At 43.4% G+C, this 26,664-nt stretch overlaps 1 protein-coding gene across 1 annotated transcript in view; it reads left to right on the top strand.

The window, feature by feature from the left end:
- LOC146861181 (dynein axonemal heavy chain 11-like) overlaps positions 1 to 26,664 on the top strand; it is a 2,741,463-nt gene that overhangs the window by 1,100,317 nt on the left and 1,614,482 nt on the right. The window contains exons 31-34 of the mRNA XM_085646213.1: positions 10,312 to 10,389; positions 19,980 to 20,112; positions 20,212 to 20,339; positions 25,074 to 25,222. Coding sequence (XP_085502339.1) covers positions 10,312 to 10,389; positions 19,980 to 20,112; positions 20,212 to 20,339; positions 25,074 to 25,222 — 488 coding nt within the window. The remainder of the gene's footprint in view (positions 1 to 10,311; positions 10,390 to 19,979; positions 20,113 to 20,211; positions 20,340 to 25,073; positions 25,223 to 26,664) is intronic.

Raw genomic sequence — 26,664 nt, forward strand, 5'->3', positions numbered from 1 at the left:
CATTAGCCCCCAATCTGCCCCGCCGGGGGGCAAAAAAACCCAATAGACGCCAGGGAGTTTTTTTGGGGCAAATTTGAATTAGGGTGGGGGCTCCCAAAACGGGCATGCCCATGCCCCCACCCCCCTCCCCCGCAAAAATAACAGCCTTCCTGCTCCCCTGTGGGGCAGATGGGGCAGTAGCCCCCAATCTGCCCCACCAGGGTGGCAAAAAGTCCACTAGACGCCAGGGATTTTTTAGGCAAATTTTAATTAGGGTGGGGACATTGGCATGCCCGTTTTGGGCAGCCCCCAACCTAATAAAAATTTGCCCAAAAACCTCCCTGGCATCTAATGGACTTTCTGCTCCCCCTGGGGGCAGATGGGGGCTTTAGCCGCCAATCTGCCCCACCGGGGGGGCAAAAAGCCCACTAGACGCCAGGGATTTTTTTGGGGCAAATTTGTATTAGGGTGGGGGGTCCCAAAAAGGGCATGTCCTTGCCCCCACCCCCACAAAAATTACAGCCTTCCTGCCCCCCTGGGGGTAGATGGGACAGTAACCCCCAGTCTGCCACCCCCGGGGGGCAAAATGCCCACTAGACGCCAGGGATTTTTTGGGGCAAATTTTAATTAGGGTGGGGGCATTGGCATACCCGTTTCGGGCAGCCCCCACCCCAATTAAAATTTGCCCCAAAAACTCCCTGGCGTCTACTGGACTTGCTGCCTCCTCTGGGGGGCAGATGGGGGCATCAGCCCCCAATCTGCCCTTTTGGAGGGGTAAAAAGCCCACTAGACGCCAGGCATTATTTTGGGGCAAATTTTAATTAGGTTGGGCGTTGGCCAAAACTGACATGCCCATGCCCCCACCCCCTCCCTGCAAAAGTTACAGCCTTCCTGCCCCCTGTGGGGGACAGATGGGGCATTAGCCCCCAATTTGCCCCCCCCCCCGGGGGGCAAAAAGCCTACTAGACGCCAGAGATTTTTCGTAGAAAATTTTAATTAGGGTGGGGGCATTGGCATGCCCGTTTTGGGCAACCCCCACCCTAATTAAAATTTACCCAAAAAACTCTCTGGCGCCAAGTGGATTTTCTGCCTCCCCTGGGGGCAGATGGGGGCATTAGCCCCATCTGTCACTTTTTTCACACATTTTGGTGTGGGAAAGTTGTGGCATCACCGGGCTCACACAAATTTACCACCACCCAGCGTTCCCCCAGGTCTCCCGGTAAAAATGGTGCCTCACTTGTGTGGGAGGCCCAAGTACCCGCGGCAGGCAAGGGCCCAAAACGTGGTGAGGCGAAATCCACATTGCCTATCAAAAAAATGTTTGGGACCTTGCCTCTCGCGGGTACTTGGGCCTCCCACACAAGTGAGGCACCATTTTTACCGGGAGAGCTGGGGGAACGCTGGGTGGTGGTAAATTTGTGTGAGCCCGGTGATGCCACAACTTTCCCACACCAAAATGTGTGAAAAAAGTGATTTTTTCAGCTAAAATTGAGGTTTGCAGGGGATTCTGGGTAAGGAAACGTTGGGGATCCACGCAAGCCATACCTTCCTGGAAGCCGCCGGGTGTCTAGTTTTCAGAAATGTGTGGGTTTGGTAGGTTTCCCTATGTGCCGGCAGAACTAGGGTTCAAAAACTACAGCTAGTCACTTTGCCAAAAAAGGGTCATTTTTCACTGCAATATTGAGGTGTGACCACGTTGCGTTTTGCGCCGTTTCCTGTCGCGGGCACTAGGCCGACCCGCACAAGTGAGGTACCATTTTTCTCGTAGGACTTTGGGGAACGCGGGGTGGGTGGAAATGTGTGGATCCACGCAGATTCCAGAACTTTCCATCACAGAAATGTGGGTAAAATGTGTTTTTTTTGTCAATTTTTTATGTTTGCAAGGGATTCTGGGTAACAGACCATGGTGGGAGGCACTCAAGTCACCCCATCCTGGATTCCCCTGGGTGTCTAGTTTTCAAAAATGTATAGGTTTGCTAGGTTTCCCTAGGTGCCGACAGAGCTAGGGTTTAAAAACTACAGCTAGTCACTTTGCCAAAAAAGGGTCATTTTTCACTGCAAAATTGAGGTGTGACCACGTTGCGTTTTGCGCCGTTTCCTGTCGCGGGCACTAGGCCCACCCGCACAAGTGAGGTACCATTTTTCTCGTAGGACTTTGGGGAACGCGGGGTGGGTGGAAATTTGTGGATCCACGCAGATTCCAGAACTTTCCATCACAGAAATGTGGGGATAATGTGTTTTTTTTGTCAATTTTTTACGTTTGCAAGGGATTCTGGGTAACAGACCATGGTGGGAGGCACTCAAGACACCCCATCCTGGATTCCCCTGGGTGTCTAGTTTTCAAAAATGTATAGGTTTGCTAGGTTTCCCTAGGTGCCGGCAGAGCTAGGGTTAAAAAATTACAGCTAGACTCTTCGCAAAAAATGTGTAAATTTTCAGTGTGAAAATGTGGTGTGTTCACCTTAGGTTTTGAGCCACTTCCTGTCGTGGGCACTATGCCTACCCACACAAGTGAGGTACCATTTTTATCGGGAGACTTAGGGTAGTTCAGATTTGTAAAGCAACTGTTATTACCTATTGATTTTTGATGCATTTCTCCCTTCCAAATGAAAGACATTGTGTAAAAAAAAAGTCATTTAAAAAAATGACCCATAATTGTCATGCAAGTACGAGTATTCCAAATTTCGAAAATGTGCAAATATGCACTGTTTCTAAACTCTGTAATTTGTTCCCATTTCAGAAATACATAGGTGTCTTTCATACCAATTTTTCCATGTATATATTTTCACACTATAATTGCTACCCGGAACTAAAAAAAAAACCATTACAAAATACTGCTCAGTTTTTTACTCTGGGTTCGTTGGGCTCTTGGTGAACCTACAAGTCCTATATATCCCCACAACCAGGAAGGTCCAGCGGATGTAACGGTACATTGCTTTCTAAGAGATGTCATAATTAGAAGAAGTTACAGGTGAAAACGTTGACACAAAAGGCTGTTTTTTCAACTAATGTTTAATTTTTCCTATATTTAACTGTTAGTTTCTATAAAGAAACCTTGATGGATCTACACAAATGACCCCTTGCTGAATTCAGAATTTTGTCTACTTTTCAAAAATGTATAGCTTTCCAAGATCCATTATTGCTTTTCTACCCATTTCTACCATTATCTGGAAGGAGGTTGAAAGCACAAAAAATTGCAAAAATAGGGTATTTCCCAGAAAAATGTCAAAACTGTGTAAAAAAAGTTGGATTTCTGACAAAAATCTGTCATTCCCTAAAAGCTGGAGAAATGGTGATTTCAGCTCCGCAAACCCTTTTTTGATATCATTTGCAGAGAAAAACCCAGACGCTTTCATTTGCAGCCACTTTTCCCCATTTTTCACAAAAAAAACAAAATTTTGCTGTATTTTGACTAATTTCTGGGAACCCTTTAGGAGAATCCACAAACCCTGGGTACCTTTAGAATTCGCATGATGTTGGAAGAAAAGGACGCAAATTTGGCGTGGATACCTAATGTGGTCAAAACGTTACAGGGGCCTAAGCGCGCACTACCCCAAATAGCCCAAAAAAGGCTTAGCACAGGAGGGGAAAAGGCCTAGCAGCGAAGGACAAAGAAGCTCAGCTGTCGGCACCTAGCAGATCATGATCTACAATTGCACCCAGAGGTCATATAAGGTCTTCTCCGTAAATGCGAAGAACCCAGCGCAATCGGTTCACCACCACCAAGAACGTCCACTGTCAGCACCTCTGCATCTTGTCGTTTCCAAAGCGCCTCCCATTCGGAAACACGTTTGCCCTCAAGTAGAACTAGGGACTCCTGCCGCAAGTTATCAGGAAGATCAGGATCAACCAGGTCTAAGTTTTCCTGGTGGCTCCAGATTGGGCATAAAGAGTATGTTATCCAGAACTCCTGGTCTAGAGCATCTGTCCTCCGCTCAGCCTGCCCCTCCAGGAGTGCCTGCTGTCACAGCCATAGGGCAGGGTTCTGCACCCGGGCATTCACAGTCTCCACCTTCATGCTTGGAGATTGAGAGGTGACAGCTGAGCCCCTTCAACCTTCCTCCGGAGTTGGTTGATGTCATTTTGGCAGCTGGGCAGCCCTCGACAAAAACTGTATGCATCTGTTGTTGGGACAAATTTGTGGCTTGGTGCAGTACTTGGCAGCTAGACCCCCTCAAGGCAAAGTTGTCTGATGTTTTATTACTTGTTTTCTCCCTAGCTCTGCAAGGCTTTGCTATGTGCACAGTTAAAATGTACCTTTCTGCTCCTTTAGCATTGTTTTGGTTTGCAGATCAGATCAGCAGTCATTGTTTAAGTCTTCAGTTGTTATGCACTTTTTTACATTTGTTTCCTCCCTCTCCCTTTGTCATGCCACAGTGGGATCTTATATTGGTCTTTGTGTTACTGATGTGCGCTCATTTTGAGCCACTTCACAGCTGCACCTTGTGGCTTTTCACCCTCAAGACAGTGTTCCAAATTGCAATAACTTCAGTGTGGGGTGTGAGTGAACTTCAAGCTGTCTGTGGCAACCCATTGTACATCACCTTCTTCACAGACAAGCTGGTTTTGTGGACACAGTGTCTTTCTTACCTAAAGTTATGATACAATTCCATATCGGTTAAGAATCACCTTGCAGGCCTTCTGTGATCTGTCTCACCCCTCTAAGGACGGAGAGGAGGAGAAGGAGGAGGAGGAAGAGAGGCACCATTGCTTGGACCACATCAGAGCGCTGAGCGTTGAAATTAATTGAATGAAATAAGGCCAGGTGGATGATCAGCTGTTTGTGGGGTTTTCTGGAGTAAAAAAAAGACAGGGCAGTACAGAAGAAAACCATCTCACGCTGGATTGCAGACTGCAATAAGGCCTGCTATGTAAAGGCTGAAAAACAGCATCTGGAAGGACTGTGTGCTCATCCTACCAGGGCCAAAGTTGCTAACACTGCGTTGGCACACAAGTCCCTGTCCTGGACATTTGCCATGTGGCTAAGTGGGTGTCCCTACATATGTTCATGAAGCCCTATTGTCTTTAAAGTGAGGTTTGCTGTGGGGGCATTTTGTCAACTCAGTCTTGTAGGGCTTTCTGATTTGAATTCATCCACAGACCCACCTCCAAATAGGTACTGTTTTGGTATCTAGTCAAAAGGTGAGGAATCTGTGGCTAGAATTTTCTATCAGCAGATCAAGTTACTCATCTTCGATGATGGTCTTACTATTAGAGACTCTATCAAGCAGCAGATTCTTCACCAACCCTCGCATCCCCCCTGTTCAGTGGTTTTCCTCTGTCAATTAATACAATCTCAAGTCTAGGAATTTGTACACTGGTCATACCAATTTACTTTTGGGGCTCATCGCTTAGGGGCACAGACACTCTCGAAAGCAGCTGATGTCAGTGTGCGGGAGTGGTGCCTACATAAACTCTGCATATCATTTCCAGAGGAGAACAGAGTCAGGTTGTAGCCGCACAGTATCAACTACCATCATGGAGAGGTACTTCTGAAAAGTTTCGGGATTCAGTCTGATACCTGGGGGGTATTCAAGAATCTGCAGCCAGATAAAGTCTCTACAAGAAAGAGGTTCACCAAAGGTAAGTAACTTGTTCATAAGTTGGGGTGGATAGTATTGTCGTGCAACAGAAGTAATAATGTTACTATTCTTATTAGGTCGAGGAAAGGTTTTATTAATTTAAACCTGAGCTCTATCTCTGCTAGCTGTGGCCCAGAGCAGACAGCCTTAACTTTAAAAATGTGTAAAGCATTTAGAAGCAGCAAAACAGTTAAACATTCAAAAATCCCACACCAAAGTATAAAAAAGAAAATAATTTAATGAACAAAATGACATAAAAATGACAAACATTCAATAGGGGGATCTGGAACTATGAATTTTTAAAGCTTTAAATAAAAATAACACTAAAAAGCATTGAATGCCAGGTGCGGTCATTTGGGTGCACTTCATCGGGACCCAGGCATGCTTTAAGGCTGACCGCGATTGAGTGCGGGTCAGATGTACACACCAGGTTCATCATGGTCAGAAGTTTTACCTGCTGACTTAGGGTCTGATTTAGAACTTGGCAGGTCGGTTACTCCGTCACAATTGGGAGGAATTACCTGTCCGCTGAAATATAAATCCCATTATATCCTATGGGATTTGTATTTCGCAGGACGGAATATCTGTTATTATCGGGACGGAGTAACCCACCCGCTGAAATCTAAATAAGGCTCTCGGTCTCTAACATGAGAGTCAAAAACCCTCTGTGGGGCAAGGCAGCAGGTTACAGCAGGAAGGACTCCATGAAGCCGTAAAGCCATTGTATGAGGTCCCAGTGAAGATGTGGACTTTTAGCTGGAAAGATCAGAACGGTAGAAATTTTCCCAGTGATTATTTCTGAGTAGGACTTAATCACTGTTTTGGAGCTTGGATTCCCCTCCAGTGAGGCACTGCTGCCAATTGTCGACAAGCAGAGCTCCATGAGACCATATATCTCCGGCGTCCTGTTGAAACAGATTTGGTTTTGCAAAAAAGCTCCAAGTGGCTGTAATGTGAATCTATGGCCCAGCGGCATCGCTTCTTTGTCAGACCGACGCCGGTCTTTGGAGCTAAAAATATTCCGTTTTTTTGGGATGTTAGAAGGAGTACACTTTGACAAAGCTAATGGCCCCAGCACCTCAGGACCAGTACATAGGGGTAAGGAATTACTACAGTGGAAGCCACCAGCAGGGTCCAGAGCAGGTCCAGTTAGAACTAGTCAGCTGGGTTCTTCAGGAAAAGGGCATCAAGCAGCTTGTTATGTCCCCTAGCCTAACAGGAGGTCGGACTACTGACCCTTGGCGTATGCTTCTATATCCTAGGTAAAAGTGGGAGCATCAAATTTCCTCACAGGTCTCAAAAGCGGGCACAGTACTTGTTTCTTCCTCAGGTCCAGTAGTGTTCTGAAGAGGGAGCCCAGGGGTGCCACATTAATGCCTGGCACTAACCTGGTTAGGGAGGGATCCTGACCCCTCCCTCACCAATAGGGAAAAAGATCTCAGAAGTAACTCTATCTACATTTACAGTGTTTCCTGTGTGCCGTTTTACAGTGCCCCTCTCTACCTAAAACCAAGATGGCACTAACCTTTCTTCCTTGTGCAGAGCTCCAGTGCCTACCCAAGAGGGATGACCAGGGAAATTAGTAACCCCTACTGTGATGTCAATTCAAACCAGTTCTAGGGGGAGCTTCTGTCCCACAGGGATTGATGCCTGCCTGAAGAGGTGAACAAGTACGGCCCTGCCCAGGCGTCAGCTACCGTTCGTATTTGCCTGTGACAGGGTAGGCCTCTTTGAGTTAATCAATTTCCCGGTGCACAGCCCAGATGGTCGTGCTGCCAGAAGAACAGAACACCTTCCTACACTCAAGACCTTTGTCGCAGCTCTGGGAGAAAATTCACACTTCTTCAAGGGGGCTATTCAGCTGCCAGGTAACAATTGGACCTCTTGCAATTTAGCTTTTACAGGCTTTATGCAGAGAAACAGTCACTTTACAATAGTACATTTCCCAAAAATAGTTAGTACAAATCCAACTTCACCAGTGAACTGGGCTTGCAGAAAATATTTCAAAATGTCCAAAAATGAATATTGTATCTGTGTCTTAATCAGAGATAATATAATTAAATTTAAAATTGTGTCCCAGTGCTTCCCTTTAGAACATTTACCTACCTACATTGAAAGTAGCTTTTGGAGCCTTTTCACAGGAAGTTAATGTTTAACATTAAACTTATACATGTCCTATTTCAAAATAACATACATCATGTCTAAAGGGCATTACGGCCTACCTAGGGGTGACTTAGTAATATTAAGAAGAGGGTTTACTCCTGACGAAAAGAGTTATAATGATAGGATGAATTTGCTGTTTTAAAATTGCACAAATATTCTACAGTAGTAGGTTTGCAGCTATGTTTGCACCCTAACTGTAGTGGGTGACACAATACATGATATTTAACTTACACACCCAAGGTACACTTTGTACCACACATTAGGGGCCTTTAGGTATGTTAAATATGCCAATTAGGAGTATAGTAAATTTCGACATGTTTTAGGGGTCAGAACACATATACCAGGGCCTGGTTAGCATAATCCCAATGCACATAGTAAAAAAAACACAGCAGCATCAGTCGAAAAAACATGAGGGTGATTATGTAAAAAGTGGCCTTTTCTGACACTGGGCATGTTAAGGTTTATTCCAATGAATATGGGACTATTATAAAAAGGTTCTTCATTTCCTGCCTACATTTACAGATCATGGTTTTCCCTCAGTTGCTTGGGATTTTATAGAAACTGTCTCTGCTCGGATCGGTGTAGGTTGCTTCCTAGTTACCATATTTCCTGTTATATTGCAGTAGGATTACGACTTTCCTGATGTTCTGCTGCACCGTTAACACCTTTTGAAAGAATATTTTGAAATGGATATTTTACCGTCCACAAAAAGTAAATAGTGCCCAAGCTCTACATGTCATGTAGGGGTATTGAGGTGTGAGATCTCACTTTAACACACCCTTTTGGCTCATGGCCACAAAAGGTTTTTTAAAAGAGCAGCAGAAAATCCGTTTGCTCAGAGAACTGGGCTTACTTCTCTGTAAAAGAGTACAGATTTTTAATGAGCAGATGGCCCTGCACCGCTGCTGTGAGTAAGGAAGATTGGGGCAAGGTGGTGAGGTATGTTGTTAAGATTTTCAGGAATATACCGTCTAATATAATAATTGCATTTAATTATCTCCATTAACTATACCAGGCCCTGGCTGGGCGGTGTAAAATATATATGAAACACATTCAGGGTTCTGTACTTGTTGCCATGCAGAGTAGGCCAGTTTCATGCGCATGTTGTGGGAGTTCCTTGTACCTAGGTTTTTTTGTTGTTTTCTTTTCTGGGTTGTGGGGGTGGGGGTCCCTAGAAGTCAGAGGGGATCGTGGCTACCCATTGAAAATCTATTTGGGGTCGCATTACAGACAAGGCACATTTTCATTGTTTGAGGCGGGCACAGGTTTCAAAAGGTGCGCCCGGCGCAAACAGTGAATATGCACTTCATTATGGTGAACACGCTGCTCCCAGGCCAGCCGCGAACTCACGCTGCCCTGGGGGTAGCACATTCGGTGAAAAACGGAGCGGCTGCTTTACAGCAGCTCTGTGTTTTCACAATGCAGGTGGCAACCCGCCTGTAGTTTGAAGAGGGACAAGAGATCCCCTTGCAAGCTGGGGCAGTCAGTGACTGCACCCGCCTGCAAGGGAATGTCTGGAGGGTCCATGGGACCCCCCTTTACCCCCTGCTAGAGGGCTGCTCTCAGGGGCGCACTCACAGTGCGTCACCTTCTAGGTGGTGCACTGTGCGTGCACCCCCTGAGAGCTTCTTTCCCTCTGCGCCCGCCTCTGTAATATGGTGCGGGCGCAGAGGCAAAGGGATTCCCTCATTTGCATGGGTCACATCCCCATAGAAATGAGGGAACGCCCTCCGAACGTAGAGCTTGCGCTTTAAGTTTTAAGTGTGCCAGCGCTATCGGTCTTACAGAAGTTGCCGCACAAGCGCCTGCAACCCCTTCTGTAATACCAAAGTGCCACGGGGGGTGCAACTGCCCGCTGCGCCCCCGGGGGCACCTTCTGTAATACAGGCCCTGGAGGCTTGCTTATTGAGCTTGCTTGGACAATCAAACATACAAAAAATAAGGAGAAGCATTAAGTTGCTATGAGCTGAATGTGGTCACATGCCCTGCCCTTCCCTGCCCTGCACTCCACCCGGTGGAGATGTTCACAGATGTGCTAAAGCCAAGATAGAATAAACCTGGACCCTTTACTAACAGGGTTTACAGATGGTCGACAGTACTGGGATGAATTGAGAAACAGTTGTAAAGGACAGCCCCACTCCCTCAACAGAAGAACAAATCATGTAAGCAACGGAATAGATGAATAGCACAGTTTATACAAGAGCTCTACACAAGCATGGTATGTGCACTTCACCTACAGCGAGGCTGTCTCCGATTAGAGCCACAATGATAAGAATTGTACATAATTGTTCGCCTATCCGTGCAAGCAGTAGCAGAGGCAATGTAACCAATTGTGACATGTAATAATATTGTGAAATTGTATTGAAGTGTATATGCACTGCATATGTTGAAAAATTCAATAACAATTCAGTTTTATTTAAAAAAAAAAAGAAGTGGACCTATTTTTAAAATACAGTATCCCATGATGCAACTTTCACTGTCAGTGTTTTGGTCGAGCAGAAGTTAGGGAAATACCTAGCAGCATGTAAAAGTGTAATTTACCTGGTCTAAAAATAATATCTTCTATCTATCTCTTTGCTCAATTTAGGTAACGCAGTTAGAAGAGCTCTTAGCTGTTCGGCACTCAGTCTTTATAGTTGGAAATGCCGGGACAGGCAAGAGCAAGGTACAGTATCTGACATTGCATGGTCTTCATTTCGCCAAGTCTTTTTCAACACAGGGCACTGCCCCATTGAATTCGTGCCCACCTCTGTCCTTATTATCCCCCCCCCCTCCCCCCGGTGGCTAGTGGCCATATAGTCTCATCCTCAGTCAGGGCAAGATGTTGTATTTACACTAGCAGTTACGGATACATTAGTATTGTCGATAATGTTCGCTATTAGAGAGGGTGGTTCTGGGGCCCTAGACTCAGTTTCAATGAGAATAGCCACCTGGCCGCTGGTGGAATCCTGGGGGGATAGTGGAAAAGTAGGGGCTTCTGATAATCTCCTTTCCGTGAGTTCGATTTCCTTGCTAATTTCACCCACAGCCTTTTGTAAAAAACCATCCTGGGGTTGAACTTGTAGGAGTTGGGGCCAGAATATGTTTTCACTCGCCAATGTCTTCAATTTAAATATGCTATATTCAATGTCAATCTCAAAAGGTTGCTGACTCGCTGCACGTATGCTTATTTTGCCCTTTACATGAAATTGTAATATATAAATTTCAAAAGTTACCTCTGTCAGGAACTTCTGCTTACAGCCAGCTATAACACTATCCTGATGGTGAGACCAAGAGAAAGCAAAAGACATTGGTTCTGTCGGGAAGTAGGCAAACTTATTTGGGCATGTACTGAATACACTGAAGAACCGCAAGGTACACACACAGAAAAAAGGAACAGAAATGAATTCGTGTTACTGGATGGATTTATATTACTTATTATGTGGAAAACACCGAAGTGTTTACAGGGTGACCCAACCAGAAAGCACATACAAAATTAAACAATTAGTGAAACAATGTGCACGGAAGCATAGGACAAGTAACGTCGACGTTTCGACCCAATATGGTGGTGCCAATTAGTATGCATCAAAGGGGGTCTTCATCAGGACAAGAGATAGGTTGGGAACCTGGGACACCGATTTAATTAATTGGAAATAGATTCCTCATCTCTCTTATGCAGACAGCCGGCATCTACTTTCATAGTGAATTCTGAAGGACGATAATTTGATTTGAAAAAGAAGTGGTGCTGTCACAACAATCGCCACGTAATGGAGTCCGTAAACTGGACGTCTCTATCCGTCAAAGTCTCAGCTGCTACTGACAGGTTACTTGTCCTATGCTTCCGTGCAAATCCACATACAGAATAAGGAAATTATAGCCTATAGTGGTTTATGTACTTCAAGCTGGATCTGATCGTTTAGTATTTCTATGTACTGTCTACTGTATATATTTGTTACATGTGATTTTTGTTCAAGTACACATTGTTTCACTAATTGTTTAATTTTGTATGTGCTTTCTGGTTGGGTCACCCTGTAAACACTTCGGTGTTTTCCACATAATAAGTAATATAAATCCATCCAGTAACACAAATTCATTTCTGTTCCTTTTTTCTGTGTGTGTACCTTGCGGTTCTTCAGTGTATTCAGTACATGCCCAAATAAGTTTGCCTACTTCCCGACAGAACCAATGTCTTTTGCTTTCACTATTATGCCCAGGTTCTGAGGGCTACTGGGTTACCCCATTATCTTTAATGGTGAGACCAAGAGGGCAGGCCCAGCCCAGCCCAGCCTCGTCTGGCCTCAAGTGGGGGGAGACAGGCCCGCCCTTGGCCCCGGCTTTGCCAGGGCGTGCCGAGCGGCCCTGTGCTGCTGGAATCACATGTCGCTGATATAGCATCACGGGAGAGCTCCTCCTACCAAGTAGATGGAGCGTTGAACTCTGGGGGACCGAGTCCCACCTCAGAAAGATAGACTGGCAACTAGCAAGCTTGGTGGTTTCCGGGCCTCTACTTGACCCCTGCAGCCATACGTCCTGCTCTGCGGAATCACCTGGCGCTGAAATAGGGTCACAGGGAAGCTCCTCCTCCTGAGTAGATGGAGCGTTGAACTCTGGGGGACCGAGTCCCACCCCGGAAAGGGAGACTGGCAACTGGCGAGCTTGGTGGTTTCTGGGCCTTTGCACAATTCCCTGCAGCAATACGTCCCCATGCATGCAGCATTAACGTTGGAAAAATATGCTTTAACCAGACTTTAAGAAGCACCCACAGCTGCTGGCTGCAACCAGTCATATAGAAATATGTGCAGACAGGTATTTAAGTGGGATGAAAAAAGACGGGGCTCTCTATAAAGGAACGTGTCAATACATTTATGTTATTTCCATAGTGTGCCACCTGACCGGTATTTTGGTTTCTCTCTGAGAAGTAATTGTATCCAGATAAATGACACACAACTGACATACATCTAAAGCTTGTCAGTACGATTGGCTTTGACAATGGGTGCTAGCTGTTTAATATAAATGAGTAACAACAATTTGTTTCAATTCTAGAACTATGAGTCTGTGAATTAAATAGCGTTGAGGCCTCCCGAAGGAGTTTTGGCCTTCAGTTATGTGTGCTTTATATTAGATATGTATTCTTTTTTTTTCTGCAAATGTTGTCCACCTGCACATCTTCAAACATCTCTCTTTGCTCTGTAGCATCCCCTTTTCACTCCTCCCCTCACATCTCTTTGAGCCCAAAATATCCAGTATTATTTGTGATACCAGCAGCTGCAAGCATAAAATACAAACTAAGTCAAAGAACCACGGTGGTAAATGCTAAAGCAGTAATTCACTAACATTGCGTAACATGAGAAAGTTTTTCAGAGTTTGGAAAAGTGACTAGGAAGATTAACATATCTCCTGGTTTATTATTACTGGTGGTTAGTCTCAGAAAATGTAGAAATCTCATTCGCTGGAGGTCTCAGAGACTGCAGGTCAGTGGCTTCACAATCAAAGTTTGATGATTGTCAGGAGGGAGGAGACCACACTCCATCAGAATGCATGGGTTAGCCTACAGTACAAAAAGGAACACAGAAGAAATTCGCAAGCTTTCCCCAGTCCAGCTGCTGCAGGGGCTAATTGGCTGCTAAACCTCAGCACCCAAATCCAAGGGGATTACAAACAATAAACAGTGGTGACAGTAGGGAGTGTGTCATGCTACTCTCCTAGTCTTGATGGTGTTGGTTTCTTGAGTCATGCCACCTTGTGTGTTACTTGGCCTGGCCATACCCTGCTTGTTTGCTCTGCTTGCCTATATTCTCAATAACACCATTCCCATCACTTTTTGACTGTTCTCCATGGGTCATATCACTGTACTGTATGAGGGTGCAGCCTTTTCCACAATGATCATCCTTCAAAATGGAAATGCATGCGATTACAGAGTGAATTAGAATACTCCAGCTACTACATAGGGGGGCTCTTCCCTCTTTATGAAGGTTTTCTGGGGAGTAGGCAGTGGTCCATGGTACCACTAACAGCTGTCAAACAAACAAACAAAATACACCTTTTTTTAAAGGCAACCCTATTTCCTCGAAGGAGAATGGGGATGCATTACAAAAAAGTAGACTGCATTTAAAATGCCATAAACACATGGTGATCTGCTGACGCCAGCAGGCTACCATCCCTGCGATGGTATTTAGTCACAGTGAGTCACAAGGTGCAATCTACCATATGAATACTGATGAGATAGGTTGGATTACGTCCCACTATGAGTCGGAATTTTGTGTACCGATCTATTGGTATATAGGTCAGTATGCAATATTAATTTCCATTAGCAAAAAGTCAGTGCACAATTTGCAACCACTTTTTGTGAATGGAACATATTTTGGTGCCTACATTTGCAAACACTATGTTCATAGAGTTTGCAATAATGATCATAGGCATTCACTTAAATTAAATACAAAAAAAGATGAAGGGAACCCATTTGCCTCAGCCTTTTTGCCTCTATCTCTGCTCTTGTCATGCAGGACAAAAGAAGGACCATGCCCTGGAAAACTATAATAAGGTCACTCGATTCTTTGAAAGGCTATTGTAATTGTCCATCTCTTGAAGTTACAGTTTCTCTGGCTTTTCTCCAAATCATCTTGTATATTGGTAATCAGCCCTAAATGCCCTCAACCGCTAAGACTTTCATGCACTTTCAAGTCAGAACTCAAGACATTGCACAGTACCTATGGCACTTGCTCTTGGAAAAGGAAACTCCTAATGCTGCACGCTGTGATTATTCGCTAACTCTTTGGGACTGCTTAAAGTTGGGAAGTCACAAAGCTTTCACAGAAGCTGTTTGGAGATTAAGGGCCTGATTTTGATCTTGGTGACAGGTTACTCTGTCACAACGGTGACAGACATCCCGTCTGCCAAAATATAAAAACATATTATATTGTAAGGGATTTATATTTTGTTGGACTGTTGTGACGGAGTAACCCGTCCGCCAAGAACTAAATCAGACCCTAAGTCATTCAAGTTTATGACCTGTGATTAATAGTTGGAAAAATTTATATCTGCGATTCGTACTTGATTTTCGTCACTTAGTAGCTCTATAATGTTACTGCCCTAGTGAAGCCAGCATTGTTCCTTGATGCAAGTATTTCTTGGCATGAATTATTTTTTAAATTACCTTACTGAGATACTGTCATCTTGTTGGAAGGTGGATTATTCGTATGCACCTACCACTTGCAATAAAGCCATCAATGCAATATAGGGGCCAAGACAAGGGCTCAATACATTATTCCCTTGCTTAAACATTGGTAGTTGGCAATGAGCAGGCAGGCTTAACTTAGGAGACTCAATACACTAAATAGGTAAGACACAAGACACAATAAAAATCCACAACAAATTTATAAAAATAAGAAATATTATTATGATTAAAATTACACCAAAATGAATAAAATCAAATATAGGGAACCGGGGATATGAATTTCTAAAGAATAAACACTTTCTAATGCTTTAAAACCAATAGCGCCAAATTGGGACATCTGGTCGCTCTTGGCCGTGACAAAGTGAAAGTTTGAGGTTGACCAAGTTACACTAAGCTGGAGGCCTCAGTCAGCTTCTAGAGGTCTTAAGCTCCAGAGCTTTCAGCAGCATGAACCTGAAATCCAGGCCGGGTCGTAGTTTGATTTAGTTTGCTTGACTCTCAACGTCGGGTCAGTCACATTATGGAGCTTTTTCACAAAAGTTCTCAAAAGTTCTCCAAACTTCAGGAGGTGTTTCTTGAAGTTCCTTTTGGGGGTTCAAAGTGTCCACAAACAAAATCCGAGGTTCCAGAGTCTCAGAGTTGCTCCTCAGGCTTTGGGACTACAGTTTCCAAAATACAGCTAGCCAAATCCTTTAAAGTCCAGCTGAAGGTGGTCAGCTGGGTTCTGCTTGCTGGAGATAATGCTGGTGGAGCTCTTTTAACCTATTGAACCTATTTTTAACCTATTGAAACAAGTCCTTTGGTATGTAGTTCCTTAGTGTGCAGTAGGTGCAGTCATTCCAAGGGCAGCTCTCTTGGGGCCTCATGTAGGTAGCCCAATACCGGTCAGTAACGGCCGATTTTCGGTAAATATACCGTTACCGACCGGTATTTAGGCTTTTGCTATGTAGGGGGATCATTTCTGTATTCGGTAATTTACCGAATCGGTAAAATTACCGAATCGATAATTTTACCGATTCGGTAAATACCGAATACAGAAATGAGATGTAGGGGGACTGTGTGGTGGGTGTGGGGATTCGTTATTTACCACCAACTAAAAGTTGGTGGTAAATGACGAATAGGTGTAAAAATGCATTTTTGTGCACTGTGAAGTGTGCAATGTGGCAGACATACATGCCCCTAGGGCATGTATGTGCGCCACATGTGCACACATGGACGAATCAGGGGTGCAACGGGGTGTCAATGTGACACCCTGCCACCCATGATGATGCCTCCCCCCATTACCGAATCGGTATTTACTGGCCCATAGGAATCAATGGGAAACGAGTTACCATTACCGAATCGGTAAATACCGATTCTAAAATACCGACACTTACCGAATCGGTATTTTTTTACCTACATTACATTTACCGATTCATAAATACCGAATCGGTAAAATTCGGTATTTAAGAATCGGTAAATGTAATTTACCTACATATGGCCCTTGGTGCTGGTCAGGACTCCACCAGTGCAGTACTTCTTCTTCGTGTAGTTTTAGGCAGGGGATCTGAGTTTCTGTGCAGCTCTACCGTAGTTGTACAGTGTTATGGTGCAAAAGGGGGGGGGGGGGACACCCATGACCAATGGGGTACAGGGTGCCTCCCAATAGTATGAAAGTTTCCTCCATTGTGTGGCTTATTCTTGTCCCACAAAGCACTATACTTTAAAATTCAAGATGGAGAATCTTCTCCTTGAGTTTAAGATCTGGCTAAGCCAACCTACTGGTGTGGCTCATGCCCATCAACATTCCCCTTGCAGACCTCCTACAAATTCCATTCCGGGGCTCCCAACTGGATGGGGGTTACAGGAAGAGCCTCTATGCAGGCCATTTATCACCTCATCATAGCAGTTTGGCTCGGCCTGGCAAGACTGGCCAATCAGGGGAGGCTGCTAGAAGGCTCGATTTTGGCTGACAGAAGTTATCACTACCAATTTTTTATGGCACCCTACTCTGGAGACACCTAGGGTAGACCTTAGGGGTGACTTATATGGAAAAATAAGGTAGTTTAATACTTTGGAAGTACCCCTAAACCCAGAGTCGGATTTGCATATAATTTGAATTAAAAAGCAGCTTGCAAAGCACGGCTGACTCTTAAAATGACAGCAGAGCAGTGCACATTTAAGTGCATTGAATTGGCTGGGCCTCTAAACATACATGCCCTAACATATACTAGGGGATTACAGGTAGTTTGGCAGTACCAACGGTAATTGCACCTAATTTCATATACCTTTTAAGCTGAGCTCTGGCCCTGGGCCTAATTAGCAGCGCCCAAGGCACAGTCAGTCAGTTACCACAGTACCAGTCAAAAAATGGAGGTGATCAAGGCAAAAAGGATGACTTTCTCACACATCTGCTACCTGAACAATGCTTCAGCTCCCCTTCCTCCAACTACTTTTAACATGTAAGAGTATACATCTCTGCCATTGTCATTAGGTTTGTGAATAGGGGTGGCAGTGCCCTGACATGCCTGTAAAATATCATTATTTACAGTTATAATATACATCAGTGTTTCTACTGATTTTGAGAATAATAGTGCATGCAGAACATAAAACCAAAGAACAATGTAAATGATGATAAAAATCCGATTGGCCGCACTCTGCTAGTCCTACCAGCGTGTTACCCCAAAGAATTGTGGTCCATGAAGTAGCGTCGGCGGGTACGCCTATGCCAAAAGTTTAAAATGAAAATGAGTGTCGCGTTAGCCATCCCTGGACACGTGTTTCGAGGTAGTTGCCTCTCGTCAGCAGGGAGTAGGTATGTGTGTATGGTTGCTGCGTAGGCTGCCAAAAAATATTCTCAGGTAAAGTACCACTCAAGGCGCGCAGGTGCGTAGCCATGGGCTCATCAGCCCCACCGGCACAAGGGAGCCTGAATATAAACAAAAATCCGATTGGCCGCACTCTGCTAGTCCTACCAGCGTGTTACCCCAAAGAATTGTGGTCCATGAAGTAGCGTCGGCGGGTACGCCTATGCCAAAAGTTTAAAATGAAAATGAGTGTCGCGTTAGCCATCCCTGGACACGTGTTTCGAGGTAGTTGCCTCTCGTCAGAAGGGAGTAGGTATGTGTGTAGGGTTGCTGCGTAGGCTGCCAAAAAATATTCTCAGGTAAAGTACCACTCAAGGCGCGCAGGTGCGTAGCCATGGGCTCGTCAGCCCCACCGGCACAAGGGAGCCTGAATATAAACAAAAATCCGATTGGCCGCACTCTGCTAGTCCTACCAGCGTGTTACCCCAAAGAATTGTGGTCCATGAAGTAGCGTCGGCGGGTACGCCTATGCCAAAAGTTTAAAATGAAAATGAGTGTCGCGTTAGCCATCCCTGGACACGTGTTTCGAGGTAGTTGCCTCTCGTCAGCAGGGAGTAGGTATGTGTGTAGGGTTGCTGCGTAGGCTGCCAAAAAATATTCTCAGGTAAAGTACCACTCAAGGCGCGCAGGTGCGTAGCCATGGGCTCGTCAGCCCCACCGGCACAAGGGAGCTTGAATGTAAACAAAAATCCGATTGGCCGCACTCTGCTAGTCCTACCAGCGTGTTACCCCAAAGAATTGTGGTCCATGAAGTAGCGTCGGCGGGTACGCCTATGCCAAAAGTTTAAAATGAAAATGAGTGTCGCGTTAGCCATCCCTGGACACGTGCTTCGAGGTAGTTGCCTCTCGTCAGCAGGGAGTAGGTATGTGTGTAGGGTTGCTGCGTAGGCTGCCAAAAAATATTCTCAGGTAAAGTACCACTCAAGGCGCGCAGGTGCGTAGCCATGGGCTCGTCAGCCCCACCGGCACAAGGGAGCCTGAATATAAACAAAAATCCGATTGGCTGCACTCTGCTAGTCCTACCAGCGTGTTACCCCAAAGAATTGTGGTCCATGAAGTAGCGTCGGCGGGTACGCCTATGCCAAAAGTTTAAAATGAAAATGAGTGTCGCGTTAGCCATCCCTGGACACGTGTTTCGAGGTAGTTGCCTCTCGTCAGCAGGGAGTAGGTATGTGTGTAGGGTTGCTGCGTAGGCTGCCAAAAAATATTCTCAGGTAAAGTACCACTCAAGGCGCGCAGGTGCGTAGCCATGGGCTCGTCAGCCCCACCGGCACAAGGGAGCCTGAATATAAACAAAAATCCGATTGGCCGCACTCTTCTAGTCCTACCAGCGTGTTTCCCCAAAGAATTGTGGTCCATGAAGTAGCGTCGGCGGGTACGCCTATGCCAAAAGTTTAAAATGAAAATGAGTGTCGCGTTAGCCATCCCTGGACACGTGTTTCGAGGTAGTTGCCTCTCGTCAGCAGGGAGTAGGTATGTGTGTAGGGTTGCTGCGTAGGCTGCCAAAAAATATTCTCAGGTAAAGTACCACTCAAGGCGCGCAGGTGCGTAGCCATGGGCTCGTCAGCCCCACCGGCACAAGGGAGCCTGAATCCCAGAGACGGATTTGCATATAATTTGAATTAAAAAGCAGCTTGCAAAGCACGGCTGACTCTTAAAATGACAGCAGAGCAGTGCACATTTAAGTGCATTGAATTGGCTGGGCCTCTAAACATACATGCCCTAACATATACTAGGGGATTACAGGTAGTGCCAAATTACAGGTAGTTTGGCAGTACCAACGGTAATTGCACCTAATTTCATATACCTTTTAAGCTGAGCTCTGGCCCTGGGCCTAATTAGCAGCGCCCAAGGCTCAGTCACTCACCACAGTACCAGTCAAAAAATGGAGGTGATCAAGGCAAAAAGGATGACTTTCTCACACATCTGCTACCTGAACAATGCTTCAGCACCCCTTCCTCCAACTACTTTTAACATGTAAGAGTATACATCTCTGCCATTGTCATTAGGTTTGTGAATAGGGGTGGCAGTGCCCTGACATGCCTGTAAAATATCATTATTTACAGTTATAATATACATCAGTGTTTCTACTGATTTTGAGAATAATAGTGCATGCAGAACATAAAACCAAAGAACAATGTAAATGATTATGTTAACATCATAAATGTTTAATCTAAAGTGTATTTTTATTATGTTGATGGTGAATAAGACATGGTTTGCATTGAGTAAAAATTAGTTTTTTGTCCAATTTTACAGATTTTGAAAACACTGCACAAGACATACGCCAAAATGAAACTAAGGCCCCTCTGGAATGATATTAACCCCAAGGCTGTGACTACAGATGAGCTTTTTGGATTTCTTCATCCTTCAACCCGAGAATGGAAAGATGGTATTTTTTCAGGAATTGGAAATTCGCTATTTAAATTCAGATGTGTGCCTGTTTCTAAAACAGGGTTAAAAATCTGCCTTTGTTGCTTTGTGTTTTTAGGCTTGTTTTCATCCATGATGAGGGAACTTTCCGCCATATCCCACGATGGACCAAAATGGATTGTTCTGGACGGTGATATTGATCCTATGTGGATTGAGTCACTGAATACTGTAATGGATGACAACAAGGTGTGTAGGAATATGTTTTCCTTTCATTTGTTAGCAGAGGACACATTACTTTATAATCTGCATTAAGGATTTTTTTTACCTAAATAAGACACCTTACTGAATAGATTTTAAATAAATCCTCTTACTTGTGTTTCTTACGGTGGTCGTTAGAGAACAATGTTAAAAAATATGTTACAATTTTAACGCTTTATTTCTTCTACAATTTATTGGTGAAGCATTTCTAAGGGGCTACTTGCCAGCACATAAATGGAACCGAGGAAAAATAACATAATGAACCTAGATGACAGGTGGGGGGCTAGACTGGGACCACATTGTTGAACAACAAATTCAACAGTGTTACGTAGTCACTCTGAATGGGGCCTTCCAGCTCTGGAATTGTTGGATAGTGAGAAAACAGCAGCACATTTTCAGGTGCTTACTAAGACAGTGGGTACCCTGTTATTTATTGCAGAAAACTGACCTGATTGATTCTGAGCTCTTATTTTATTCACCAGTGGGCAAGCTACCCACAGGAATGGACAAGTTCTTAGTGAAAGTGGAAGTTATGGGCTAATTGTTGAAAACTAAATATCTATGCAGAACCCCGACTGACTGCCTGCTACTATTGACTGTATGTTGGGGCAAGCCTCTTGTGTGCATCCAGTCATGATGCGTGTGTAGGGTGGGAGGCTTTTAAACGTATGAGGTGTGAAGTCTGCTTTAAGACAGTTGTGGGTGCTAGGAGTGTGAATAGTAGCGAGATGATAAAATGTTGAGTGTGTTTTGCACACCCTGGAAATGAAATGTGCAATGTACACTAGGATGAATGCTGAGCTCATAGAGGATAAATAGCATCATGTGATGCTCTTGAATAGATTGAGAGGTATTCAGTTCTCAATTTGAGAGGATGTGTTGCCAGTGGATGCTACCAGCACTCATTTTTGGAGACTGGCACTGATGTTTCTGCATTACACATTTACTAAGTGCAAGTGAGGGCAAGAAATACAAAGTGGAAGGAGGGAGGAAGAGAAGGACAGAAAACCCATCACAAAGAACAAACGCGGGAACCTGCAAGAGTGAGATAAAGGTTCAGGAAGTGTCTAGTAGTGGATTAAAGAGACATAAGGTGGATTCAAGACTATGCAACCTTGGTGTTGGGCGGGCTAACATTTAGTTGATCCAGCCATGGACTTCTGACCAGAGCTTTGGGCACAGACACTCATTCTTGTACAAATTAAGCACTGGATGTCTTGACTTCCATTCCTGCGCATCCCAGCATTATGAAGAGGGAAATAAAGTTGGAAAACTGCTTGTGTGGCTCCTGAATGCCGGCTTTACATGATACAAACTGACTAACCTAGCTGTTCTGAGTGGGATTGACAGACATATTATACCTAAGCTGCGATCAATGCCATTTGTCACTGAATCCATGATTAGAAAGGCTATCTTGATGCTTGGTATGGGTAAGAATTCCAGTTTGGACAGAGTTTCAATGGAATTTTATTACACATATGTGGGAATTCTCATACCACCACTCGTTGACTTCTACAACTCTGCCTAAACAGAAAGGTCCCCACCTTCAACAACAAGGGATACTGTAGTGATGGTGATCTTCAAACTTAACAGGTCCACCATACACATTGATGACAAAATTTTAGTAAAGCTTGTAGTCAGTAGAGTTTTAATTGTCTTAATATCATTAGTGCACCCTGATCAGACTGGTTAGTTTAATCCACATAATAGTGAGTGCCAATGTTGATAGTCTATTATCTTCGGTAGCCACTCTTAGTGTGGAAGTCTTTCAATATGCTGGTCTGAATATATGTAAAGATACAACCCACATACATGGATAGTAAGACCCAGCACAGGGAGAAATATATCATATCATCCCAATGGTCTGTTTAACGCAGCACTGACCAAGGTTGCTCTCTGCTGCATCTTTTAGTCATATTGTGGTGGAGCTTGACATGAGGGATATGACACAGAACAAAATCTAGAGGGTGGTCTAGGTTTATCCAGGTGATATGCTTCTCTACATTTGTGACCCCATGATGGAGCTCTCCTCACTCAAGAAAGTGTTAGATGGCTCCGGCCTGTTGTCTGTGATCTGTAGTTATTGGATCAAGTCATACTTGTTCCTGTTTAGGGTGATGTCGAACCTGGATGCTGATCATGTGCTAACCACTCCACTAATACCCAATGATGCTTAAGCATCCAAGTTTAAGACCTAACATCCTATGATTCCAGGCAAATCACTTAATCTACAATTCATAAAAAAAATCTGACCCTGTGTAATACAATATGGTACTTATGTAAAGCGCTTTCATGCCCTTTTGGCCAATTAGGCTATGTATAAAAACTATACAAAAAATATAAAAGAAGTATTGTAATGATTGTTGATTCTCACAAAAAGCTAACAGCAATTTCGTGGTGGGACTGATATACTTTCTCTATATAATTAGTTGTAATACATGTTGGTACATGAATGCTTCCTCAGCAGCGAAGCATAACTCTTAATTGTTTTAAATGTTGTAATACATCTGACAGTTGTATTCAGACGTGTTTCTAAATTTCAAAAAAGGAAAATATCCGAGTATTAGTATCAAACAAAACAAATTTTGAGAATCTGTGGTTGAGTGGAGGCTTTTTACTTGAATATTCAATGTGAACTCCAACAGCATTATTTTGCCATTTACTTTTGAAAAGATCAAATAGGAGTTTTCTCCAGTCCCAGTTCTGAAAGATGCAAATTTTAGTTTCTTGGTCAATGTGAGAAAGGCTTATGTGTCTTATAGCAGGTCTGTTGATTCTTCTAAAAGTGTTGGAGTGTATGTTGAGTGTAATTTTCGGTAAAAATAAAGGGGCTGGTTTATATTTCAGCAGACAGGTATTTACTGGTGCCATGGCGATGGTAATCCACATGCTGCATTTAGAGATGCCTGCTGCCCCTGCAAACATCTCTTGCATTTTCATCTATGACGTTTTCTGGAAATGCATTTTAGGTTTGACAATTGGATCAGTCAATATGACTGAACCATACGCCATACGCCAGTTTTTTGTTTATTTTAAAAAATAAAGTTCCAAAAAACAATGGTACCCTCGCCATGGGCGTTTGTTTCCATCGCAATGGGTAAATTAGACACTTTTTAATACCCCTTACTTCTTTTCCTGGTGGTGATGGGGATTGAAAATCGCTGTATATCCGCCAATGTAAATTAGGTGGGTGGACATATGGCCAAACCTCTGAAGGCCTTTACTCCTTCATGCCATTGAAGGAGTTTGAACTCAGTGGAGATGGAGTAGTCTCTGCCATCCTCAAACCTATGGTCTGCCGGACTCTAAATCAGGCAGGTGGACCATTATATTGGCAGAGAAAGAACTCTGTTGCAACTGAGTTCCCTCTCTACCAACAATATAAATTAGAACTAAAGTGCTTTATCCTTGTTTTCATAATATTGGCTTATAATTTTGTGTGCAAATAGCGGGTATGGAACATGTGTACTAAGGGCCTCATTTATAAGAAACTGGCATAGGGCAGCGCTGCAAGTCTTCTTGCTGCGCAGCTTTACACCAATGTGGAAGGGCAGGAATGCACTGCATTTTATGAAATACGGTGCATTCCTGTCCTTCACCCCTGCATTGGCACACAGTTTGCTGCCTAGCGCCAACAAAGGCACTCTTGCACCATTTGGCATGGGCACCTCTATTTCAGACAGGATAGTTTTTGTTTTGTTTGTTCCTGCACAAAAGCAATCCAGAGAGGCATTTGCCTCCATCTATGTGTGCTGCATTGAAAGAGGAAAAATGTGTAGAAATAAAAATATTTCTCCTTGTTGCACCTGCTCTGGGGAAGCAAAAGTTTTTGGCGCTGTCCCAGGTTTACATGATTAAGTAAATCTGGGGCAGCGTCAGAATCCATGGCTGTTGCTTGGGAAAATCCCTCCAACTCCCATGGAGTCCCTCCATAACGGGGAGTAAGGCAACAGAGAGGCTTGTGCTGCTTTGTCTATCTCCATATCTATGAGGCCATGCAAAGCCATGGAGAGTGGCTTTGCGTCACCTCATAGATATGATTGAGAGGCAAGTGGTGCTGGAGCTTAAAAAAAAGTGACGCTCCCGCAGCGCAAGCCTCTCATAAATAAGCCCCTAAATCTTCTGGATTTAATTTATGATTTGTAACTCTTAACAAATCGATCTATTGTATATTAGGTCAATTGAAGGAATCATGGTGGGGAAATATTTAGTAATAAACTTAAGAAAGCCACTCAGAGCCGCCAGCAAAGCTATAATCAATGGAATAATGAACGGAGGGAAAGCAAATTGATTTGTCAACTCCCCCCCAAGCGCTACAAAATGCAATGGTAAACCATCGATTAATTAAACAAAATCTATATTTTGTGCATTAATATGCGATTATATTCAGGGTTAAAATTGTATATTTAATGATTGAATAGAATTATACCACATGATATTGAAAATGTCTGCATTTTATTTTTCTTATTATTACTATTATTATCATCATTATTATTTGTGTTAGTAGTATGGATTTTATCATTGTTATCAATGAAATTATTCTTATTAACATTACTACTATTATTATTAATACAATTAATATTCTATTTATTGTTATTATTATCATTATTATTGTTGCCACATGAAGGATGTAGGCTCACTTGCAGATGATATATACTTATGGTAGTATGGTGCTTTTCAAGGTGTTTTGTGTTCCTATAATGCAGTGCTTTGTTTGTGCAGGTATTAACACTCGCCAGCAATGAGCGAATATCATTAACTCCTTCAATGCGACTCCTCTTTGAAATCAGTCATCTTCGTGCAGCAACTCCCGCCACCGTTTCCAGGGCAGGAATCCTCTACGTGAATACACAGGACCTGGGGTGGAGTCCGTAAGTGTCTGAAGCCTCACTATTCAACTCACATTTAGATAAGTTTAATTGTAGTATCTTTACCTGGTATCAAGTGGAACTCTCAACCCCTACAAGGTTTCTGTGTCGTATCTCACAAAACTGTTGTGCTGTAGAAAGATTAGGACGTGCACCCATCTTAAACCAATTGACCTACATGCTTCATCTCAGAGACAGACTAATATCAAACCCCTCTCTAATGAGCACACTGAATCCCTCACGCTATATGAAATCATTCTGCCTGCTTTCCTAGCACAAGTAGTAAGAACATGTTTCTCAAACTGAAGAGGTTCCACTTGTACCTGTATCCTTAAACATGCAAATATCATGTCTTTTAAGTCTATGTAAATGTCTTAGTTTATAAGATTTTGCTATTCCTTTATTTACTAGTAAGTGGCGGTTTGTGGAATTGCGTATGTTTTTTTTCCTGAAATTACTTGAAATGTGTTTGGTCCTTATCACAAGTTAAAATTTCACATAAGTTATTATCATGTTTAAAAAAAGTCACATTAATTACTAGCAGGAAACTTCATTGAGGTATACTCTGTGTGAACCACTGTCCCTTGGCTGAAAAGTATGCAAAATTGTGTAATGCTAAACTCAAGAAAAATTTTATGGCTTTCATGTAATAGGAAATGTGCACATATCTTGAATTTCATCAGCATATTTCTAATGTTGGCCAGTCCTACTCTTAAAATCATAAAGCAGATCTGTTATTTAAATTCTGTTATTTTATATTTGCCCTCTAGCATTTTACTGATTTTTAATAGGGCAGTTGCTATGTTTTAGATTATATATTTAACGTGGTGTTTGAAGGGGATAGGAAGGGGAGTCCGCAGTGGTGATTCTACTAGGTCACTTAGCTGCATTGAGTCCACTTCATCATAGGTTTCCCTAAGAAATCTAAGAAAGGATCATTCCTAAAAAAGTACCTACTTTTCTTTGGTATACTGCATATTGTCTATTTTTTTGTCTTCTGTAACCAGAACATTATTCACAGTGACCAAGAGCTCCTGTTGTGAATTTTATTTTATTTTTAAAACTCTATGTGGAGTTACAGCTAACAGTAATGCTTTTTGGCCCACATCTAAATTAAAAAGGTAGGAATTTCTTCTCTATACGCAGTCTACGTCAGGATAACAAATTTCAAACATTAGCTCATTACTCATAGTGTTACTCACTCCCTTTCCAAAGGAGGGTATACTTGTTAATCATATAGAGGTGCTGCAGATCGTCATGTTAGGGAATTTCCTGGTCTGAATTTTACTTTTCATATTAAACACACGTGTCTTTCATATCTAACAGTAATTTTCGCTTTTTGTTAGTGAAATGCTTCTGGTTTTATTATTGAATTGCACAAGCAAATGACAAATTCTGCTGTCTTTCAGTGCCCAAACTTGAGAAAAGTATGTGTAAAAGTTAAG

Source organism: Triturus cristatus, chromosome 3_1 (genome assembly GCF_964204655.1).
Source record: "Triturus cristatus chromosome 3_1, aTriCri1.1, whole genome shotgun sequence".
NCBI classification, from domain to species: Eukaryota; Metazoa; Chordata; class Amphibia; order Caudata; family Salamandridae; genus Triturus; species Triturus cristatus.